This window comes from Charadrius vociferus, unplaced genomic scaffold (assembly GCF_000708025.1).
Source record: "Charadrius vociferus isolate BGI_N301 unplaced genomic scaffold, ASM70802v2 scaffold176, whole genome shotgun sequence".
NCBI classification, from domain to species: Eukaryota; Metazoa; Chordata; class Aves; order Charadriiformes; family Charadriidae; genus Charadrius; species Charadrius vociferus.
The window spans coordinates 988,596-1,011,979 of record NW_009648961.1 but is presented as its reverse complement, the minus strand read 5'-3'; the positions used below and the strand labels follow the sequence as shown (position 1 = coordinate 1,011,979).

The following is a 23,384-nucleotide window of genomic DNA, read 5'->3' as shown; positions in this document are numbered from 1 at the left end:
ATCACCACGGGGCAGGGAACAGGCCAGCACAATGTTTTGCGGTGTGTTACTTTTCCCACTTCTTTCCTTGTGATTTGAGAGCTGCCACATTCAGTTTGGCTTTGAGTGTTCCTGAAATTGGCCCAATTAATTAGTCCCAAGTTTCAGAGGCACAGCTGCAAACAAATGCTGTAAACTGTATCCTGGCTTGATTAAAAAGGCCCCCTCCCCTCTCTCTCTGGCAGATCTTTTAGAATCCAGTCTCAAACAACTATAATGAACCCATTAAACCTTCAGCTTCGTAAGCTGCCTCTGCCTAGCCAGCTGATTGACAGTCCTCGGCAAGAGACTTCCCCAAAAAGGGGACACTTATTTAACAGCCCTTACCAACAGCATTCAGCAAGCGCGCTGCTTGCTCCAGGCTGGGAGTGCACTGCAGCAGAGCAGCTCCCTCCTGCCCCAGCACATCCCTACCACTACCCCATTTATGAAAGGGAGTCAAAAACCAAGGTTTCTTCCACTTCCCACCTCTTCCCCCTTCTCAGACGACCGAACAAAACTCACTCAAGCCTGCCTCCTTTTCTGTCTTTCTGTCTGAACTGGTGGCAGCCATGTAAAAGAAGGCAGCCCTTTTTATCTCCTTGTCTCTTGTTAAACTAGTGGGCAGGACAGGCTAACGTTGCAGAGCCAAAGTAAGTATAGAATGGAAAATCCGGAGAAACAATATGAAACAAAGAGGGTTTCCCCATAAAAATCTTCCTTCTCTACCCATAAGCAATGCCAGCTGAAACCCATTTAAACTGAACAGTCAGGATTGGTATGTTGGGAAAATTCACATCATTAACACTCTCAGAAGTAAAGAAGCTAGAATTTAATATGTTTAGAAAGTATACATCTAATTATGCCCCTCCAACTTTATTTGCAGCTTTTAAAAATGCATTTAGAAAGCAGCAAAGGAAAGAGAAGGTCTGTCACTATTGAATTTTACTATTTTTCTAAACAATACCAGACGCTCATATAGAGAGGAGGTCAAAGTGTCTGCTGCAAAGAGCTTGGAAATCATTCTAATTTTGCCACAAACAGCAAAATGTACATTTTCTATGCAAGGATTCTCCACACTTCAGCTGCATTGATGTATAACAATACTATAACACACTTCTTGCATTTGGTCAAAAAGTCACGGCAAAGCTAAAGGAAAGGTAATTTGAACGAGAGAGCAGAACAGGGTTGAAAAGGCCAGTTCTTGAACTTTCAGTTATCTCCAAATCTGCATTCCACTACTAGTGCAAAACCTACAGATGTGCAGAAACCTTGCAAGGAAGCCTACCCACTGATGAACACTTTTGTTTTAAGTCAGCTCGTCCGAGGTCAGACGCCTCAGAGTCTGCTGCTTCACAATGTCACTTATTGTAAAGATCACTACTTGGAATGGGAGAATGCCACTCAGTGCCCTTTGCCACAGTTTTCTGGCAACAAACCTGCGGTAAGAGTGATGACTGTCTTCTGTTTTTAACTTAATGTCCTTCCTTGGGAAGCCAGATGTCTTAGGGAGCAGAGGGCTGGAGTGTATGCTAGTGACTGGCACTTAGCATCATGTTTAGAGAGTAGTGTCACATTTCTGTTCTGTGACCTCTCCCTGTGCATTAAGATACTGATCCTAACCTCCTCTATAATCACTATAGACGGGTACAAATGAAGAGTGATGTGTAAATTTTTGGTATTATTAATAAAAATTTTTATTTCTGGAAGACCCTTTCATTAGGCAACACTCCTTCTGAAGGGTATGGATTTCAGAATTGTACTCTATTTAAATTTGTTGTGTACATTTATTTTTAATTATTTAGTATCACCAATATCCTTGATGTGTTCATTGCACAAACATAGCCTCTAAGCAAAAACCTTGTACGGGTAGAGATACAGAAAGTAAAATGGAACAGTAAAGCTAGGGATGCAAATTAATATTATTATTTTAACTAATAGTACTTTAATATGGATATTCTAAATACCAAGGGAGAATAAGTTGGAGATAAAATTATGTCCTTGCTTTGGGGCACATGCTTCATACCGTCCAGCCTTGATGTCTTAAGTTAGGTAAAAAGGAGAGAATTTTAAACAATGAATTATGAAAGGGAAAGGCAAAAGGCAGGAAAAACGTCCCACGGAAGGGTGGTTTTGCTGCAACAAGATTGCAAATCCACAGGGGGTAATTAAGTAGCAGACTTGTACAGTATGTCAGATGTCTAGCATCCAAACAAAATCATTTAACATTTACAGCTCAAGATTTAGCTTGCTCATATGCAAGTTTTTGTTGTTTCTTCCAAAAAGAGAAAACATACCAAAGGAAATCTTAGAGTAAAGGAGAAAAATTAGCATTCAGTGCCTTGTAGCTCTTTTAATGGCTGACATAGATTTTTCTTAAACTAAACTATTGTTAGCCACTATCCAACCCGCATATTAATGAGAAAATGAATGCCTCTCTAAAAATTTCAGCTACAATGTCGCCATAAAAATCAATACATGGCTACACACCATGAATACAGACACAATCTTGCTTCCAACAGTATGTCTTGACATTCGTTATCATAAAGCTAACTGGAGAGAACTTCCACTTCTCTGTGTTAAACCTATTTTGCCACACTTTCCTGCATACCCAAGGCCATACTTGCAAAGTCACATTACTTCAAATGAATTGTGATAATACCATATGGCATATAGATCATCTATAAGAACAGTGCTTTGCTGGATGGGTAATGCGCTACGGTGTGATACCTGCTAGACACCGCAGTTAGCAGAAATTCATTCAGAGGCTAAAAAGCTGTGGTGAGACTTGAGCAGCGCTGGCAGGGGCCGGGTCAGATGGGACTGAGCAGGGAGGGGACAGCCTTGTGCACTGCTGGGATTGCGTGAGGTGACACCGGAGCACGTGCCCCTCTGGCCACTGCTCCTGGGGGAAGCTACGACGGCAGAGCCCCTCTCTCAGTTGTGCCACATCTGTTCCCCTGCTCCGTATTGCAGCCAGTAGGAGCCTGATCTGACTAGCACTGGGGATGATGAAGCACTTCTGCTGCACTTGGGGCATCCGGACTTTTATCCTCACAGTGTCTCCTGAGCCATCACTTCCCCATCTCAGTTCATTCTCATTACAGGAGGAAACACCACTTGGGCAAGAATACCGATGCCCTGATTAGTCAGCCAGGAGCTGTGTTGCCTGGCAGCCCATCGCTCCTGGTAGATGACCTGTAGTCCAAACCCAGCCAAAAGATATTTTGGATTGAATGCTCCGTTGCACTGGAGCGATGGCACGTTTGAAATCTCAGCTGAGCTCTCCCACAGGGTAGCCTGCAGCCTTAACATTCCTGTCATGTGCTTTTATTTACAGGTAGCACAAATGGAAGGGAGGAAAAACAGGTCTCATCATTATTGTGGCTTGATATATGCAAATATATTCAAGACATGTGAGATTACCCACTGTGCAGAGACACCTGTAGTATTTAGGGACAACGGATGTGTTGAGTTTCTGCTTTAACTGAGAATCTTCTGGCTTATGCTGGTTTATTCCCATTATTAAATCATGCATTTTTTTAATTTAATTTTCAAGACTTAACCTTGGGAAATTGCCACTCCATCCTCTTAGCACTTTCTAAGGAAGCCAAATAATTTTATGGCTTGCTTCTCATAAAAGATACTTTATAACCCCTGTTACCCAGCTTGTGGAGCAAAGTCAATGTTTCAGCAAGTAAAGTTACTCTTCTGAGATTTTAAAAGCCACATGATTGTGGAGTCTTCAGTTTGCTAGAATGAGCTGTGTAATTAACAAAACTGGAAATAAAACATTATCTCTTCTAGGAAAAAAAAAGATTTTTTTTAATTCATGAAGATTCAATTACATCTAATTATCTCAGCTATCAGTGCAACTCAGTGAAATCATCAGCTAGTATACTTGAATAGCCAAGTATCTTTGATTGTTATAGAGATCAGTAGATACGATTAGCAAGTACAAGCACAGCAATCATCTGCAATACTTAAAGTATGACCAGCTTAGTATCCCAGATCAAAAAAACACATTTATTGATACAGAGCCGACTAATGGATTAAATGGAAATATGTCCCATTCCTCTAATTGAATATTTGGGACTTAATGTTTTCTCATGCAGCATCAGAAAAATCACAGCTGACAATACGCGCTACTCCTATCTGACCCTTCTGAAATATTTTAGACTTTGAAGAGCAAAAAAATAGTTAAGCTATGGGTAATATTGTATAAATGTATGCATCTATACGTCTTCAGGTCCAATGACGTCTATATGTAACACCTAAATAGATTAATCCTTTTGCCTTTTAGTAGGAAAAGATTTTAAAAGACTCTTCTTGGCCAGAATACAGATAGATATTAGCACTGCTTTTGGAGTGCATCTGTGGAGTCCCATATGTCTGTTCCACAAGAAAGCCAGAACTGCTACAGTAGCAACAGAAATACTCTCCTGAGAAAGGCGAACCAAAAATCACAGAAGAGAAATCAAATAATTTCATTTTAGGCTACCCGCTGATTTGCACCAGAAATGCAAAATATTTTTCTAGAAATTAAAGTAAGTGTTGTTTTTTTAATATGCAACTTTCTACAGGCTTGGAAGTGGGTTTTAAGTCCTATGGTGCTGTATATCTGTGAAAGAATTGTTAGATTTTGGAGATTTCGACAGGAGGTGGTTATTACTAAGGTATGTAACATAGCTTGCATGTCTGCATTAAAAAAAAAAAAGTTACGTCAATGACTTTTTTCATCTTTTATAGATAACTCCTTTATATTATGACCTCATTTTTCACTCCTAGCTTCAGCAGCTCTTGTATCATTACCAAAGTTTCAGGCAAGTATTGATTTTGGGTTTTGCATTTATTCCAATAGCAAGTCCATACGAATATTCCATATGGGACCAAACCTGATTAATGAAGTACCAGACTTACAAGGATACACCACCATCACAATCCTCTGTGCAGAGGGTCTCTCTGTACTGAACTGAAACCCACGTTCCCCTGCAGTGAATGGCAGAGACATGTCTTTGCAGGACTTCGACTTCAGTAGGACACTGTTTTAGCTTCAAATCTGGAGCCTTCCAAGGAGATTAAGTGTTGTATTACCAGTTAGCATAAATAGTCAAAGCTTCATTAATACTATCCCAGTATTCATTAATATTATCCCAGTTGTAAATACCTCTATATGCTAAGGCCCTATTTAAGTCGCAGCCAAATGGATGGGAACAGTGGGATTGAAGCAGCCAAGCCCACACGTACCAAGTTGGCGATCAGAAACAGCTTATCTTGTGTGAGGGGGAAAGCATGTCGGCTAAGTCTTGCTGCTGATTTCACAGAGTGGCTGTGATCTGAGAATCTCAGTGTACAATGTGTGACATATAAAACTGGCTGCTTAACTGAGGTTACCTCTTCATAAAAGTATATTAGAATTGAGCACACTGGGCTTTTTTCTTCTTGCCAAACCAACAATAATCCCACACATGTTAATTGTGTTACATGAGAGTAAAACTGGGAAATTATTCCAGGCTATTAAGGAATAATTTTGCATAGGCTCTGCTAAGACAGAAAACTGACAAATTGTTGAATTGTTACAGCCTTTCCTCTGCCTTTTACACTCACAAAGCAAGCAAGTGCTCTCAAGCTATCGGGCAGCAACTGCACTGCAACATGCAGTTTAGGCCACAATTTACAAGACATTTAAAAAATTACTGTGCATCCCAATTTGCATTAACTTGTGATTGAACTGAAGTGGAAATGATTGCAAAGTCACCTGTAACCCAATGGAAACAAACAGTTACTCTTCAAAGGAAAATAAAACAGGTCCTTTTATTATTGTTTAGGTGGTGACACATTCCTCTGGAGTCCTTGAGCTTCACATGAAGAAACGTGGCTTTAAAATGGGACCTGGTCAATATATCTTTCTACAGTGCCCATCTGTCTCACAGCTGGAGTGGCACCCTTTCACTCTCACCTCAGCTCCTGAGGAGGACTTCTTCAGCATTCACATACGGGTCATCGGGGATTGGACTGCAGCCCTCTTCAAGGCCTTCGGAGCTGAGGAGAAAGCTTTCAAGGAATTGTGGATGTTACCAAGGTTTGAATTGCAAACAATACATTTTAAAATGTTAATTCTACATTTTAAAATAAATGTTAACTTTTTAACTTTAATTAATTTTGTCTGTGTTCTTTATGACATAGCATTAGATTGTAGGTTTTGATCTATAAATACGCCATTGTGCCAAAAAAACCACAAACACACACAATCATGAACCTAGGCCAATGGCTATCAAGAACACCTGATGACTAATACAAGATTTAAAGTCCAAATCAATATCTATATCTCTGTCTCTATCATCTAAATCTCTAACATCTCTATCTACACATGAAGATATCCATTTCAACAGATAGTTGCTTATGAACCAGATTGAAACAACACTAGAAGCTATCTGATAGCTTTGTGCCCATATGCTTATGCTCTGATGTGTCCCATCAGCTGCCACCCAAACTTCCAGCCTTTCCCTTTCAGTTACTTAGATATTTTGTGGACCCAGAAACTTCTGTCTGAACCTTACTTCTTTCCAGTTGTCTCCCTCAACTCTTTCTCTGGTCTCCAAACCCTTCTCCACTTTATAAAGGTTATCTGCATTCAAATTCTGTATCCATGGCATCTTAATCCAAGCAAAAGGTTATTGCTTCGTTGTTGCAAGTCAGCAGGGCTCCGCTGAAGTTAATGGAGCCATCCTGACTTACACCAGCTAAGCATCTGGCTCTACACATAAAGGATTCAAACCACTTAGCTCCTTGCAGGCATAGCGGAGATTTTCAGCAAAGAAAAGAGCCCAGCACGAGATCATTTCAATCCTGGGGGAGTATGTAGGGCCGGGGACCAAAGGGACTATTTTCCCCCTTGAAAATTGCTTCTGATGAGGGAGTTCTAGTAAAACCGAACAGCAAAAGGCCCTTGTTTAACTACACTTATATAATTGAATGGGACTTGGATGCTAAAGAACTTTCCGCGAAAAAGCTTATAGACACCACCGAGCTACAGACGCACACTAGAAGGTCGGGGCAGAGGAGAAAGTCTGGTCCAGTCTTTGCATTGTATCAGTTAATAAGAATTAGAAATGAAAGCTGTGCCTTTGTTAAAGGCAACTGGAATGAGAAGTATGCCGTTTCAGCAGAACTAGAGCAAAAATGGTTCACAGTGATTGACAGTCAGTGTAAAGAATGAGAAGAAGAAAAATATTATCAAACGTTGCTGGCCACAATGCAGGGCTGAAATTAGCAGCACTGTCATATATAAAGACTCTTCTTTTTAATCTTGTTAGGGTGCCTAATGCCATCATTCAGTTGCTTTCTTGCAATATATTACAAAGAATATTTCAATAGTAAAGCCAGCAATAAAGCAAAAAACAAGTCTTTTTCACAGGTTTCAATATCTAAGGATAAACACTGACTTGGTGACAATATTAAAAAATAATATATATCAGAAACTGAGCAGAAGACAGAAGCCATGTAGCAACTGAATGATAAGGTAAGGTTCTAAAAATAAAATACGTATATTGTAATTAATTCCAGAAAACTAAAATAAAATATATGTGTATTTATACAGGTAGAAAAGACATTTGTGATTGCTGGTCAATTTGAGAGATAATAGCATAGAATAGGCTATTCCTGTGAAAATAATCAAGTTCCATATTAAGCCTCTTTGGGATTTTGGCTCACTTAATTGCTGTTTCAGTACATTGTCCCAAAAATTAACCTCTCTTACAGTCAGGAGTACTACCTAATCGTGTTTACAGCAAATGTTTAAATTCTAAAAATAATACAAAAATCCACTAATGTCACTTTTCCAAAACTAAATATTTTCCCTGCCTTCCCCAAAACTGTAATGCTTCTTTCTAATGAAATTGTGTAAATAGGTGCAAAAAATACGGACGATCCAAGCCATAGCTAGAAACAGTCTATAGCCCAATTTTTTACTCCTCCCTTGGCAAATGCAAATGTAATGGTTTTGGCCACTTTGTTTGCTATCTTCTTACCTTCCTCCACCCTCTCTAGCTTAAACGAACGGGTTGTATAGCTGAGTTTCTCCTTCTCCACTTTCTCCTCCCGTGCTTCTCTGAGTTGCTGTATTTGGCTAAGCTCTCTTGCTACGTCTGAGCAAGGCGTTCAAACCAATGATGGGATCTCTGTCACCTGAGGATTTAGGAGCAGCCTGACAAGACAAATCTCGGTAAAGAATGATTCAGAAATAAGTGATCCTGTTTTGTAGCACAGGGAGAGATTAAAGAATCTCTTGAAATTCCCTCTAGATCAATTTTTTCTCAATCTACTAACAATAATAAGAATTGCTCCCAAGCCCACATTGAACTACATACAAAGCTTACCTGAAAGCAGCTCTTAGGCACTTTACATATTTTCTCTAAATTAACCATATTTTACAAGAAGTTTTGTGTGCTCAAAAAGTACAGGGCTGGGCAATAATCTGAATAACAATACACATTTTTAAGAAAGCTTATTTTGCTTACATATGAGGCTAGATTTTAAAAAATTATCCCTGAGTACCTGTTTCATTTGCTGCCACGCTTGCAGAGCATTTGGAATACTGAAAAAACATGAACCATGTGACAAGTGCAAATGACAGCGAAAATGTTTGCTAGGACTTCAGGTACACTTCAAGAAAGCAACAATAGGGTTTCAGATACATTGTGTCCCCATATTTGTGTGTACCACTGCTTGATGATCCCCTTTCTTTTCCTGTTAAAACATTTCATTCTTCCTATGTCCGCATGTTTGTTTGTAGTACTTAAGCTGAATTTTAAAGATGATTGATGCAATAAAGAGCACAAAACAACAGAATATCTGAAACAAGGGAAAAACTCATTTTCCAAGGACTGGGTGTTAGATAGTGAAACGATCTTCCGGAGCACTTACGTTATTTAAAGACAGACTGGACAGAGCACTCCAAAGTACTGCGTGTATTTACATTCCATGTTGCTAGAGGAATGAATCTGATTATTTAATAGTCTTTTTCATCTCTAATTTTCACCAAAATGAATCCCAGCATCAGCAGTGTTGATTATAGGAGGTAGTAACATAAACAAACGTTTCTCCTTACAAATTTTGCCTTAACGTCAGATCCTAAGTACAGTGTTATTGCCAAAAATGTATTTCTGAAATATTGTTTTTTCAGAAAGAGCTGAGAAAATAGTAGTTTCCTTGCATATGATGACCTCTTTCTTGCTTTCTCTTTTATTATTTTAACAAATATAGAGAACTTTTCAAAATTATTAATATAATCTTTTCCTCTTTACTTTGATACATACAATATAGAAAATAAAGCTCTAAACCAGGATGCTTTTCAGTAATTCATAATTAAATATGCAAATTCCACAGCTAAATTTGGACATGCAATTATATGACTAATCACATTTGAGAAAGCCAGAAAATTGCAATTGCATGCTTAAATAGATGGCCAGGCCCCAAACCCACATGGGTGCTCTTGTTCTCTCATTTCAGAAAAAAACAGTTGCTTTGCTATTAAATGGCACCCACTGAAAATTACATGTGTTTGTATGGGCAATTTGTGCGCCAGCTTAGATATTTCTTTTCTCTTTTATTTTAACAAGTTTGCTTTTGAAAACATGTAGCCCGACTGTTTTAACCTTTCTGTCACTTTACATGTTGCTGACCCTTGACTAAATGTCTTGTTGCTGTAGAGTGGCCGTGGACGGACCATACGGATCTGCAACCACAGACGTCTTTCAGTACCGCGTGAGCGTGTGCATTGCAGCAGGAACCGGAGTCACGCCGTTTGCCTCTATTTTAAAATCCATTTGGTACAAATGCTGCAACCCTAACACAGTACTGGCACTGCAGAAGGTAGGTGGGAAAGTTTATCGCTCCATCAAAAAGTTCCCCAAATGAGCCTATTTCACCAGGTGAGAGAGGCAATTCAGAGCTAGAGACTCACTTGAGTGCTTTAACCTGCTCTCAGCAGCAGTCGCTCATTTGCCAGCTGCCTCTGGAGCTGATATGGAGTAGGGTCTCCTGAATTCCCTGTCATTCCCTGAGGAAGAAGGTAGCCCTACCTGCAGTGTTTTTAGTAAAAGGTGAAGAATTGAATTTTCAACAGCAACTGGAGATAAACTTGGAATGTCTTTCATAGCTAGACAGATAGTTAGAGAGCTAGAAGATAAATTTGTCCTCTTTCCTACCAAAAATAAATCCTGCAAGGTTATCTCAGACAGAAGTGAAGGGCAGCACTTGCTCCTTGTCCAGCTGCAGGTTTCGTGAGGGCCTTTTGGCTGCGTGTCCTGGTCCAGAATGCTGCATTCAGCGACCATTAGCTGCTTTTCTCACCTTGCAAAGTCAGGATATTAGCCAGCATAGAAGGAATAAAAAAAGGTGCTTAAGCTCTGGATGAGATGCATATATCAAGATGCACATTACTGCCTCAAACCACTTTTAATTATTTTGTTGGAAAAAATATATTGGGGTCTGTAAGGCATGGCTGGCACCAATTAAGTTAACACGCTCTTGATCTGCTAACCTGTTATACATCTTCTGCTAACGATATGTGAGGCAGCACTGGGGGAGGATAGGTGAAGAAGAGATAATGGGTGAAGTAGGGTGAGGGACAAGAAGGTTCAGGGGAAAAAATCAGCGTTAAACATTCTCTTCCCTGCCCATCATGGTATTTGGTAGCTTGAGGACCTTACAGCTTCTTTTAGCTCATTTTCCAATGTAAAAGCTGAATAGGGAACTGTTCAACATTTCACATTTAAGGACAGATGCTGAAATTGCATTCGAGTGGACAGATCTCGGAGAGGGTCAGTACATATAGAGCTGATTGCAGGACCAAGGGGCTGATCTTTTTAAATGAAAGAGTTTTAAAACTGGCATCTTAATGACAAGCTGCCACTGAAAAAGCATCTGGGATTTTAGTAACTGAGGAGTTGAGGACAGGTTCAAATTGCCAGGGGGGATCTTTGAGGCAGAAAAAGCACTGAGAACGGAGGAAAATAAAAATGAAAATATGTGCTAGTCATGAAAAGAAGTGTATTTACAAGCACTACCACTGTACCAGAATGATCTTTTCTACTGGGAGGAGAGCTATGTATATGTATATACATGTTACATACAGATATTATTTATATTCTATATGTATACATGTAAATTTGTTATTATTGTCGTTGTTGTTATCTGAAGGGGGAAAGAACAGAATTTAACTATGCATTGAGAGTATAGTATACCTCAGGGTGTTCATCCATAGCTTAGGGAGAATCCTGTGTAAGTGTGCCTACAAGGATAAAAGTATAGCGCCTTCTGCCATGGTTTTCTACTATAGAGTTCAATTTTTCTGAATTCCTGTGAAATACAAAAGTATCATGATTTCCATATGTACTTTCTCTATATCCTGGCTTCCTTATTGGTGCTGTGGGAATAGTGGTGCTTATTTTTCACAGGTGTTATGAGGCTAAACTTCATCGGTGTTTGTAAAATATTTTGAAAGCCTGGATGAAAGGTGCTGGGGAAGTTCACAGCATTACTTAAAAAATTTAGCAGTCATCTTAGTGAGAACTATTAATCTCAGGGTAGCTCCACAATTTTTTCCATTGGTTAAAAGCTTCCACTTGTGGTATAATTACAAATAATTTAATCTTCCTCAAAGTATTCAGCACTCTCTTTCTGCTATGATGAGTACCATAGAAATGTCTATTAAGGAAATAAATAAGAGGTTTTTCTTTTTTTAACAACTTCGTTTTGATTTGAGTACAGCTATCATTACGCTTATTGAACTAATATTTCTTAGTGTTGCCCACATACGGTTGAGATATAAATACTCATAGCTTCCATAATGTCTGCAGCTGTATAATTTAAAAAACCCAGCAAATCAAAAGGAGTACACATTTATCTAATTGATTCTTCACAATTAAATAGCCTTAGAGCCTTCATTTCCCTATCATTTTTTTGCAATGAGGAAGGGTGCTACTACTACTCATGGCTGGAAAGTTTCTACTGGCTTTAGTTATGCATAAAATGATTTTTTTTCATATTAATGGTACAATTTTTCAGATCAATTGCTGCTGAAATTGATAAAATTGTACTGATCCATCAGATACTAATATTAGCAAACACTCATTTTCTCTTTTACCCTACATAAGGACATAGGAAAGGTCCTACCAGGTCTCACCAAAGGTCCATCTAGCCCAGTATCCTGTCTCCAACAGTGGCTCTTCATGAACGTCTAGGGAAAAGTATACAGACCAGAAAATCATGCTGTGATATGTCCTTAGTGGGCACTTTCTCAACTTTGAGCAACTTGCAGTTCAGTAATATCTTGATACAAGAGTTGCATCTCTGTGTTTAATACCCCTTAGCAGATTTTTCTTCCATGAATTTGTCTAATTGCTTTTTGAACCCATGTAGAACTTTGACAGCCACAGAAAGTTGTGGCAATAAGTTCAGTTACATACGGTGAGGAAAACAAAAACACCCGCTTCCATTTGCTTTAAGACCGACCGTCTCTGCCTGAGGTAACCTTCTGCTTCAAGCTCTACCCCAGCCCACAGCCTCCTCCGCAAAACATCTTCTCCCGAAGACGTAAAAACCTGGGCTCTTTTTGCTGTCAAACATAACCACCTTTCTAAGCTGTTTTTGAGACCAGTTTAGGCCTCTTGCTTCAAATTTAGGGGTATGAATTCGAGCCTTGTCCTGCGTTTATACAAAAAGCTGCCTGTTCCCACCCTAGCTCGAAGTCACTGCCTTGTGCAGGCAGCCAGGTCCCCCCATCCCCTGCACGCCTCAGGCCACAGGCGCTGCTGCATCTTATCTGTAGTGACCCACTGGATCAATTAATTAGGCGGAGGAAGATCTCTGACCTTTTTTTGGTATGCTACGGCCCCCGGTGGTGTGGTATACTCGGGAACAGGAAGGACTGGGGTTTTGCAGGGAGAAGCCCAGCTGCAGGTGTAGGAGGACTTTGCAGGGACTAGTCATGGCTAAGAGGGAGCAGCAAGAGTCAGGGATGAAGGTGTCCCTGTGGGCATCCCCTGCTTCATCGCTTTTTACACCCCTTTGGTGAAAAGGTGGCTTTGCCCTGAGCTGCAGCTCCGCCTCTGTCTTCAGAAGGCAGGGAGAAACAGATGAATAGTCATCAACAGATAATTATTACCGACTTTCGGCATGACGGAAGCTGATTTACAAAGCATGTTCTTTCACCTTATAGGAAAGAGGTATTGGAGCTTTTGCTCCTGTCTGTTGTACAAAATTCAGGACATAGGAAACTGAATGATAAATATGCACACGTTGCAAGGGGGCAGAGTATTACAGAAATAAGCAACTACTCAAACCCTGAATTACAGATCTGATTAATAGCAATACTGCATCTAACTCAATTTGCAAAAAGAGCACTTGGAAAATTTAAGACAGTTTACTTGGGCAAGACATCAAGCTGATGAATGTAGTCAATGGGGGTAGGGTGGGTGGAGACTAATGAAACATAAATCTAAAACAGATTTTTAAGGATCCTAAATAATTGCAGTCAGTTAATAGTATGAGTCTTACAAGAAAAAAAAGATAGGACTCAGAATAATTGTTTAATTATAGAAATGCACTGATGCTGGCTTTATTCTACAGTTTTAATAAGGATTAATTTTATTGTGCGCTTATTGTATTTTAATTATACATGTAATATGTTGTGCTATGCTATGGGCAGTCAGTGTAATGAAAGGAAGACTTCTTTGTGAACAGCATTTATTTTAACTTATTATACTAGAAGTCCTCTTTGATCTAAGGGAAAAGGAGACCTTTTACCCATAAACCATCCTTCTTCACTACCTCTTTTCTTTCTATGACTATAATCATGGCCAAAAATACTTCTTATAATGACAGTCTTTCTTCATTACCAAATGATCTCCACCTCTAACGTGAAAATTAGATGCAGTGCAATGGATGCTGTTTCAGTGGAGCTGCACCAGGGGTGAGTTTAAGGGATTTCTGTGGCTTCAGAAAGCTACATCCTTTCTCAAGAGGACTGTGCCGAAGATGGCTTGACACAATTTGGTTGGACTGGCTGTTACCGCGACAGCTAGGTCTGCAACCTAAAAGCACTCCTTCAAGATCCATAGCCTGATATTCTGCAAAATAGCCCCCCTGTTTCCAAGACCACATTGTCTCAGCTCATCAGCTGGCTTTTCTTCCTCCTTCCCTGAATACACTTGGCTCCCAGTCCTGCCCACATGCTCCCAGTTGCTACCCCGAGCACAATTCATTATTCATTTAGAAGCACATGCCTCCTCTCCACACACGTGTACTAAATATACATTTCCATAAAATGAACTGCTGAAAAGACTTGAGAAATAAGATGATCGAGTCGAGGCTGGGGGAAGAAATTTCTCACTACAAATCAACAGCCACAGTGTGATACAGACTGACAGCACTCAGTGGCCTGATTTTTGAGGTGCTGAGGATGTGGAACAAGCAGGGACTTCAGGATTCAGACACGAAAAAAAATACATAAAGGTTAAGGCTATAAATCTTATCTAGTTTCAGTAATTTAAAATAATGCTGTTGTTGGTCACAAAAATGAAATGCTATAAAGTCAGTGGGCTTGCTTTTTGCCTCATAACCTATGCCGTTGTAAATCAGCAGCAACACTCTGTAAAGCAATGAGGTTATATTTAAGGCAAAACATTGAAACAGAAGGGGAAAAAGCAAGCAGCCAAGATGGTTGGTACTAAAGTTCTGCAGACAGTCCTATTCTTGGGCTGTAAAAATACCCTACTTAACCCTGGATGCTTTATCTCTGTTTCCTGGGATCATACTTCATTTATATTTCTTACAGAAACCACAGATGGTCCCTTACAGCACACTCAGATCTAGGAAACATCTCAAATTACTGTTAGTCTCTTTCACCAAATCTCCAGTGAAGCACGGTATTAGCACATTTTTCTCCCACCACCTTACCAGAAGTCTGACAACCTAGTATATTAAATCTTCAGGAAATCTCTTTATAGCTTTCTGATTTCTTCTCTGATTTTTCACTTCAGAAGTGTCTAATATGCATCTTTATCTCATTGATCCTACAGAAAAGGGCTACAATTTCCAAATCATCAGAGCTCCCACAGAGATTGCCTTGGGGATAGACCTTCCATATTACCTTTGATATTGAGGTGTAATAAAAGACACTGGTGCTGATGAGCACAGAGAGATTGGTTGGAAGAAATTAAGGGATTTTGCAACAAAATAAAAATCAGTCAAAATAAAACAAGTTCAACCATCCCTTTGTATAAGCTTATACATTGTCCTCCATGCCGTTCCTTTTTCATCTGAAATTGTGGTTTTTCAGGCTTCCTCCATGTTTATGAATTATTTCTTTGGAGGCACTATAAAAATAATTACACTCAAAATTACACTGCTCACAGAGGCCCACTGGAGGTCTGGTGCCCTCTGTTCAAAAGTAATGATGAATTGTGTGGCAAGAGCTACAGAACTCAAGTTCTAAGAATTGCAATCAAATTTTTCTGATAATTGTGGTTCAGCCAGGCATCAGGGTAGTGCCTGGGAAGACACCCAGAGAACTTCAGACATTCATCCCCTGCGTGGTGCAGGAACTCCCAGTCTAGTTTGTCTACACAGCTGGACCGGCTGGAGACAAGGGACTGAGCTGAAACCAGGGGATGGGCTGTACTCCCAGCCCAGAATTTGTCTCATTGTTGGAGGAGGTTTCCAGATGGGAATTTCCAACTGTCCTGAAGACTCCCTAAGTCAGGTCCTGCTCTGCTTAGGCCAATAGTGTGTTGATTAAGATCCTGGGAGGGGAATCTCACCAGTCCTGAGACTCCCCAGGCTGTTTCTGCTGCAAAACTGATCAACTTGTACACAGGTAAGGCTTTTGCAAATGGTCAGCAGAAACTGTTCCTGCAGAAGTGGTCACACAGGACAGTCTTTTATACATAGTTAATTAGTTAGAAGATGCTTTGTATGTAGTTGAGACAATAGATCACAATAGATCACAATAGATCATGCACAGGCTGGAGTGGTCACACCGGTCCCTGGGCAAGGTGGCTATAAGGACTGAGCAGAAAAAGGGTTTTGAGGACTCTCACTTGATGCAGCTGAAGATGCCACAGCAAGGACTCTTGAAAGGGAAACTCTCATCATCATATGGACAGTGACTAAACATCTTGTTTAAAAGATTTTATTCCCTATGCAAGCATTACCCTATGCCAAGATCCTAACAAATTAGCTTTGCTTCCCTTTTTTTTTTTAAACAAACTCTCTGGTCTGTTTATGACTGACTGCAGCAGAGGAGGAATAGACAGAAATAAGCCATAGGAATGATTAAAGGTTGGAAAATTAGCCTTTCAGGGACAGATCCCAGGAATGTTTGGTTTACCATAGAGACGATTATAGGATGACTTGACCCCAGCCTCTAATTTCTACCTAGGGAACAAAACCTTAATAACAGGCTCTCCAATCCAACAGACAACTAAAACAAGATCCAGCATATGGAAGATGAAGCTAGACAAATCTGGATGAGAAAAAATGCGTAAATTTTTCAGAGAGGAGGTTTTCAACCAATAGAAAAACAACCATGGGACAGTGATTCATTTTACTCCTTTGGCAACTTTAAAATTACAGTTTCATGTTTCTCTAGAAATTATATGCTCCAATTTAAACAAGAAATACATTAAAAAGAAGTAGCGGCATTCTGTAGCCTATTTTATACACGGTATCTGACTTGAAGAACATAACTATATCATTTGACCCCATCAACTGTTAACCTATGGCATAAGGTCTTGAGAAACAGGAATTCCTTGCTTCCCTGCTGAATGAAAGTGAAATTCCATTTTAAACATAACTGAATATAAATTCAAAATTTCAAAGAATAATCGTTTGCAAGAAATGCAGGGTTAGGTATTTTAAGTCAAAGTTGAGCTGCGCTGGCAGAGGGAGATGGGAAACTTGTACATTGCCTGTCTTCACTAGCACATTAATATATTCACTCAATGTTTAAGAAGAAAATTAAATTTTTGAAAGGTAGAACCGACATCATCAAAATGATGTGTAATTATGTTTAAATTTACAGCGGAGGAGAGTCACACACTATGTGGTTAATGAGTTGAGCCAATCATTAGGAAGTTTTATTGAAAGTTTGCTTCTTGTTAAATCTCTTTACTTTTATCTGACAGGTTTATTTTTACTGGATTTGTCGAGACCCATCAGCATTTGAGTGGTTTGCTGATCTTCTGTTCCATTTGGAAACAAAAATGGCTGAAAAGGGAAAAAATGATTTTCTAAGTTATCATATATTTCTTACTGGCTGGGATGAAAGTCAGGTAATAATGAAACTCTTACAAGTCTGAGTTAATGTACCTTGCTTTTCCAGTATGGTAACATATGGAACAGGAACAGCTGAATAAATGATGGATGAAGCAGAGAGACAAAGAACTGTAAATATAAAGACACCGAGCCGTCTGTTTCCATTTCACATTTAGGAAAACAGGAATGCAGAAATCAAGCCAGTGATCCTTCCAGTCCTATATCTTGGCTTGGGCAGCACTGATTACCAGGTGTTTTGCAGAAAAGTGCAGAGAGATTTTCAGGAGATTGTGAAGGGACATTTAGTCCACGTTTTCAAAAAGGAGGGTTGTATGAAAAGTGTTGGTTTTGTTTACTTTTACTATTTAGTACAACTTTTGTCATTCACATATATGCCCAGTACAGTCTTGAACCTTGCTGTGCTTAGAACGTTTTGGCAACAAACTCTATGGACTAATTCATGTTGTTTGAAAATATATTTTCTCTGGGTGATTTCAAATTTGCTATCTTACAATTTCATTGGCTCATCCCAACTCAAGGCATTAAATCCTTAGACTGCTTCAATCTTCTTCAACTTCTTTAGTCCTTACCTAGACCCAGATGAGTTGATTTTCTCTCCCTCTTACTTTTAATGGATCACTCAGATGACACTACGATCAGTTAGGCACCTGCCAGAATAACTCTCACAGGAAGGTCTTTGCTCTACTATTTTATTTCCTTCTGTCTCTGTTGAATGAAGGACTGTCTAGTAGAGATTAAAAAAAATAGATTTCATAGAGCTTTTCTCTTCCTACCTCTGCTGCCACAAAAAAAAAACAAACCCCAAAACCCCCACATTGTTTCTTTCTCTTTCTTTAGGGCTTCTGTCAAGAAAAGAGGTATGTGCATAAAGCTGTATTCAGAAAAATCCACTCCCATCATGAAGTATGTGGCAGTCATAGAAACCACCACTGTGCATTAGCAATATCACAGGGTATTACTTAAAACCTGTTTTGAAAGAAGCTATTGAGGAACCTAACAAAACACAAAAGTTGCCCTCGTCTCTCAACTGTCATCATCTCACTTCCCTCTTGGGCAAACGTCAGTCCAGAAGTCAGGTAGGGAGACAGCTGTTCTTACTGGGATGTCTGACTCTCTTCACTCATGTGCCCTGCATTTTTCTGAAGTGCCTTCTTCTTTTCTTCAAACTCCATTGTCCAGCCTTCTGTCAGCACTGCCTCGTTACCCTGTGCTGCCAGTTAGGTGAGACAGGAGCATCCCTGAAGCTGTGCTGCATCCCTGCCTACACTGGTGCTGCTCTTGCTCCTGGGGCCCACCAGCATCCCACCTCTGAAGGGCTGTGGGGGAAGAGGAATGCTTTTAAGTGGCTGCTTCTCCTACTGTGACTAAGCCCAGGGAACTGTGCTGGGTAACAGCTCTACCTTCTTCAGACATCCACAAAGCTCCCTCATCTCATAGGTTTTACTTATCTTTAGTAAATTCCAGTTCATTACTCCTCAAAATTTGAGCTTCAGCACCAGTAATATTTGCATAATGCTTTACTTTATTTCTTTCCTAGCAAACAACAAAACCAACATTGTCCCCATTCTCTCCCTGTCTCACTATATAGATGACCAGTAGTTGGGTGAAGCTGAATCCAAGCAGGGTGGGCAATTTACTTCTAGTGCACTCTCCACTACTGGCAGGTGTTTACTCCTCAGATATAACATTTGTTCAATGCTTCAAGCTCTTTGTAGATTACATGTTGGCATCAGATGGGCAAACAGGTATGGCACACATCTGCCTCTGCTTGGACAAGAAATCATGTTTCAGCCTATTGCTCCTTGCAATGCCCCTGAGATTCCTAGGCAACTTTAATGCTGTGAGCTCTAGCAAGGGCTAACACCAAAAATTCTGGAAAAATTCCATTTAATGTGAATAGAAATATCCCATCTGCTCAGTGACACAATTTTGCTGTGAACAATTAAAAAATCCTGCTGTTCTCCACCTCCTACTCCCACCGAACACTTAAAGGTCTTTCTTACACTATTCCAAGTCCTCCATGACGTTGACCCAAACTAACAAGAAGAAACTTTTAGAAACATGACCTCTTGTGACAACTGTGCTTGACCAGAATAATTGAGTTGTTAAGCAATGTGGAAAACTCATTAGCACGAGATATATACAATATTCCCCAGGAAATGGATCCAAATCTCAGCAACCACTTCTGCAAGAGATGATAATGATGCCTGGCTCATGCTAGGGCCTGAACTAAATGCAAAGCCCATTTTTTAACTTAGCTTTCCTCTGGTAATTTCTTGACAGTGATAGTAACGATGATAGTCTGTAGTGAAAACAAGCATATTACTCCTACACAATAGCAGCACAATTAGGAGAGATGGTGGTTTTGGTTTTATATGAACCTGGGAAGTACTCAGATAGCATGGTAATGGGTGTAGCATAGGAACTGAGAGACAGTAAGTGCCCATTAAAATCAGGATTTGTTTTCTTGGCACTGGGAGCTGTGCTGCTCACTTAGTTCAGTGCTTCACCTGAGTTGATCCACTTTCTGCACCTGCCTCCAGCTGAGACAAGTCAAACCACTCAGGGTTTTACCCCTGCAGAGCTGGTACATCTGCTGTCTTTTCCATCAGCAGCAGAATGCTCTGGGCTTAAAGGTGCACATAATTGCTAATATTTATTGTCGAACTCTGGTACAGAACACTTCGTTCCCTTCCCTAAACTCCAACTCTACCTTTAAAATGGGGACTGTCACTTCAGGATCTGCAATGAAGTGTAGGGTGAAATATTCAAAAACTGAGAAAAGGTTTAAGAATATAAGACCTGACTGTAAAAGCGACTGAGGCACTTAAGCACAGGCCAATAAAGACAGGTATTTAATCCCAACGCATTTTGAAAACTTAATCTCAAGAAGCTGAACTCCTTTGAGGTCTCTGGCACTTTTGGAAGTGCTTTTTACACCACTTAGTCATTCTGTGAACTCTTGAGTACTCCTCTCCTCTCCTCTCCTCTCCTCTCCTCTCCTCTCCTCTCCTCTCCCCTCCTCCTTCCATTGGATAATTACACAGTTTCCTTTCCCTCATTAATACCTATGTCTTTCACCACAAAGCAGCATTATTGCTTTCTCCTTTTACTTGAAGTATACATTGTTGACTCTAAAATTATGATCTTGTAAATTTGCTTTTAGGCTACTCACATAGCCCTACATTACGATGACAAGACGGATGTAATTACTGGTTTGAGACAGAAGACTTGCTATGGAAGGCCAAACTGGGACAATGAGTTCAAGCAACTAGCCGAAAACCATCCTCGGTAAGGCAGGTTGGCTTCTAACCTTGTTAGGTAACTCTTCTCTCAGCATAAACAGTGGGAGAAGGGGAGGGCAACCCTTTCTAAATGACCCTTTTAAAATAATTTAGTTTTTTTGCTGTGTGGAAAGAAGATTTATGCTTAATGAAGCTTTTAATGAAGAAATCTCGGAAAGAGAATGCCAATAAAATCTAATTTTTGGACAAGAAAATCTAATATTTAGAAGTATTTCAATATCCTGGCCTTTGTCCAGATATAATTGAAACACACAATCCAATTACTGTTCTGCACAAAGGACAAAGTAGCATTAATTTCCCTTGAAGATGGTTATTAAAGAGATAAACTGTGATTTTTTTCTTATGATGTCAAGGATATGTTTGTTCCCCTAACATATTTGGCTACTCTTGCAAGACTATGCTGTTCTGTTATTAGTTCATCTCTGCTGGCAAAGACAGTTCATTTGAACTTGGTGGATTCGCTAGTGGTCTGAGAAAAGCTTCTTTGTTCCTGAAAGCCTTTGAAGAAAGAATTTGAAACAATTTCTGTTCAGCAGTAGAAAATTCCAGAATCTCTGTGACTCTTTATGATTTCCAAAAATTTACCTGCTAATGCAAAATAAAGGCTTGCACTTGGGAGACAAAGATAGAGAAAGAAAAAGAACTTTTTTTTTTAAGATGAAAAAGACTCAAGAAAAAGCTGAAAGGGAGGAGATCAAAGAGAACACAGTAAGCTACAAGAATACCATAAAATTGCAAAAAATAACAGTAATAGAGAAACCACTTGATGGAGGTCTAAATAAATACAATCAGGAAATATAAAAATAGAATAAGGCCAAGAGTAGAAAATATGATTTTTGAAAGACCTTCTATAGGGATTCTACTGCATAAATAGAGCTTTTAAAGTTAGAGTTGGAACATTACTTTTTGTTACTTTTGTTAAGTACAACAGAGAAAAATCTGGTTTTCTGATGCTCAGGGAAGGAGATGGGCATTAACTTTCTATACGGGATCTTGTGGTATTTTCTTAGAAAGCCAGTGCTAAAGTGACAGAAAAATCTGTATTTGCTTCTGAACTTAGATGCCCATGCTTATGGTAAATGTGTAAAGAAAACCTTGCATGAAATAAACTTTCCGTATGACAAAAAAATAGCTTTTCTTGCTCTGAGTTACAGAAGGTTCAAGAGGCAAAGAAACTCAAGAGTTTTTATTGCGTGATGGAACAATCAGCTTTTACAAGCTGACTAAATTTTGGGTCCCTGCACTTAGGTCTGTGGAGTTTGCCTCAGCTGCAACAGTGTCTTTTAGCAGATTAGCAGGAACATACCATTTTGGGTTAAACCTAGAGCAACATGAGCAATGTGGGTACTACCTCTGGGGACTATGGCTTGGGCACCCCAATCATATCTATGGCTCCTCCTTTACGAGAGCAAACTTTTTGCAACTCATGCTGTCACTTGGCACTTGCACTGCGTTTACGTAGACTGAGCTTTCCCCAGTAGCACAGCATGTGTGTGTATCTGTGTGTACATATATATGTTTTAAAGCAGTATGTGCTGTGTACTTAGATACAAACCCTTTAAGGCACTTTGCAGCAAGTAACCAGGTTTCCAGTTCTTATTTTATAAGAACTATGTTCTTATAATGTTCTTATTTTATAAGAACTACCTATTTATAATTTTTATTATTAAATCAGTCATTTAAAAAAATTCCATAGGCAGAAAAGCGTTAAAATGAGGAGGAAAAAAAAAAGAAGAAAACTCAGAAATAACTGAGAATTTTGTATATTATTTAGAAAAAAAAATTAACTCAGCTGGAGAAAAAGCATTGAAAATTTTCAGCCCAAGCAGAATGTTTGCTTCTCTGATTAAAAAAAGCAATGAAGATCAAACTCAAAGAACTATCATTTAAAATAGTTTCTGACTTCTAATATAGCAGTCCAAATAAATAATGCAATAAGACCTAATAAACACTAGAAGACATAATAAACACTGAAGTATTTAAATAATTACACTGTAATACTTTGTGAAGTAACACAATTTTTTTCTAATGTGTTTCTTAAAAAGCCATTTCAAAAGGTACAAAGCTGGAGGCAGTCAAAAGGTACAGTTTTATCCATGTACTCTGCTACTCTCACATTTTTGTTGTTATTGCATTTACAGAAACAGCATTGGAGTATTCTTCTGTGGACCCAAGACTCTCTCTAAGATCCTTCATAAGACATGCAACTCATATTCATCAGTTGATCCAAGAGGAGTTCAGTTTCACTATAACAAAGAAAGTTTCTAGGCTGTGCTTCTTAACTATATAATAGGTATTACCAAATTGTGCATTTTTTCCTCACCTTCTCCTGTCCTCTACTCATTCTGCAGCATTCAAGCCAGATATTAGGAGTTGTAAATTGAAGTAGGGGCATTGACTTCAGTGGAAAAATGCCATCCCATGCCAACTAAAGATTTGGACCCCATCCTTAGCTTTTCCTTCAAAGACCTGAAGGGCTGATTCTCCATTGCTTACTTAGTGATGCGGTGAATCCACCTACATCTGTGTGAAAACAAGCACAAACCACTAACCTTTGAAGAAAACGGCGTGAGTAAAATGGATACTTAGAACCGTACCTCACTTTTGTGTATGATCAAACAACTACCACAGGCAGTACTGCATTTTTTCCTGCTGTTTAAATCGTGCCCAGACATTCAAAGCATTTTCCTTCCTGGTTTTCTGATTTTGCACTTCTTATAA

General features: G+C 39.4%; 1 protein-coding gene across 1 annotated transcript in view; it reads left to right on the top strand.

Annotated features, from left to right (window-relative positions):
• Window positions 1–22,931, top strand: part of NOX3 (NADPH oxidase 3) — a 39,382-nt gene extending 16,451 nt beyond the window's left edge. Inside the window, exons 7-13 of the mRNA XM_009887611.1 lie at window positions 1,333–1,462; window positions 4,602–4,694; window positions 5,847–6,100; window positions 9,729–9,891; window positions 17,208–17,354; window positions 20,525–20,649; window positions 22,805–22,931. Of these exons, the coding sequence (XP_009885913.1) occupies window positions 1,333–1,462; window positions 4,602–4,694; window positions 5,847–6,100; window positions 9,729–9,891; window positions 17,208–17,354; window positions 20,525–20,649; window positions 22,805–22,931 (1,039 nt within the window). The remainder of the gene's footprint in view (window positions 1–1,332; window positions 1,463–4,601; window positions 4,695–5,846; window positions 6,101–9,728; window positions 9,892–17,207; window positions 17,355–20,524; window positions 20,650–22,804) is intronic.
• The last annotated feature ends 453 nt before the right edge of the window (window positions 22,932–23,384 follow it).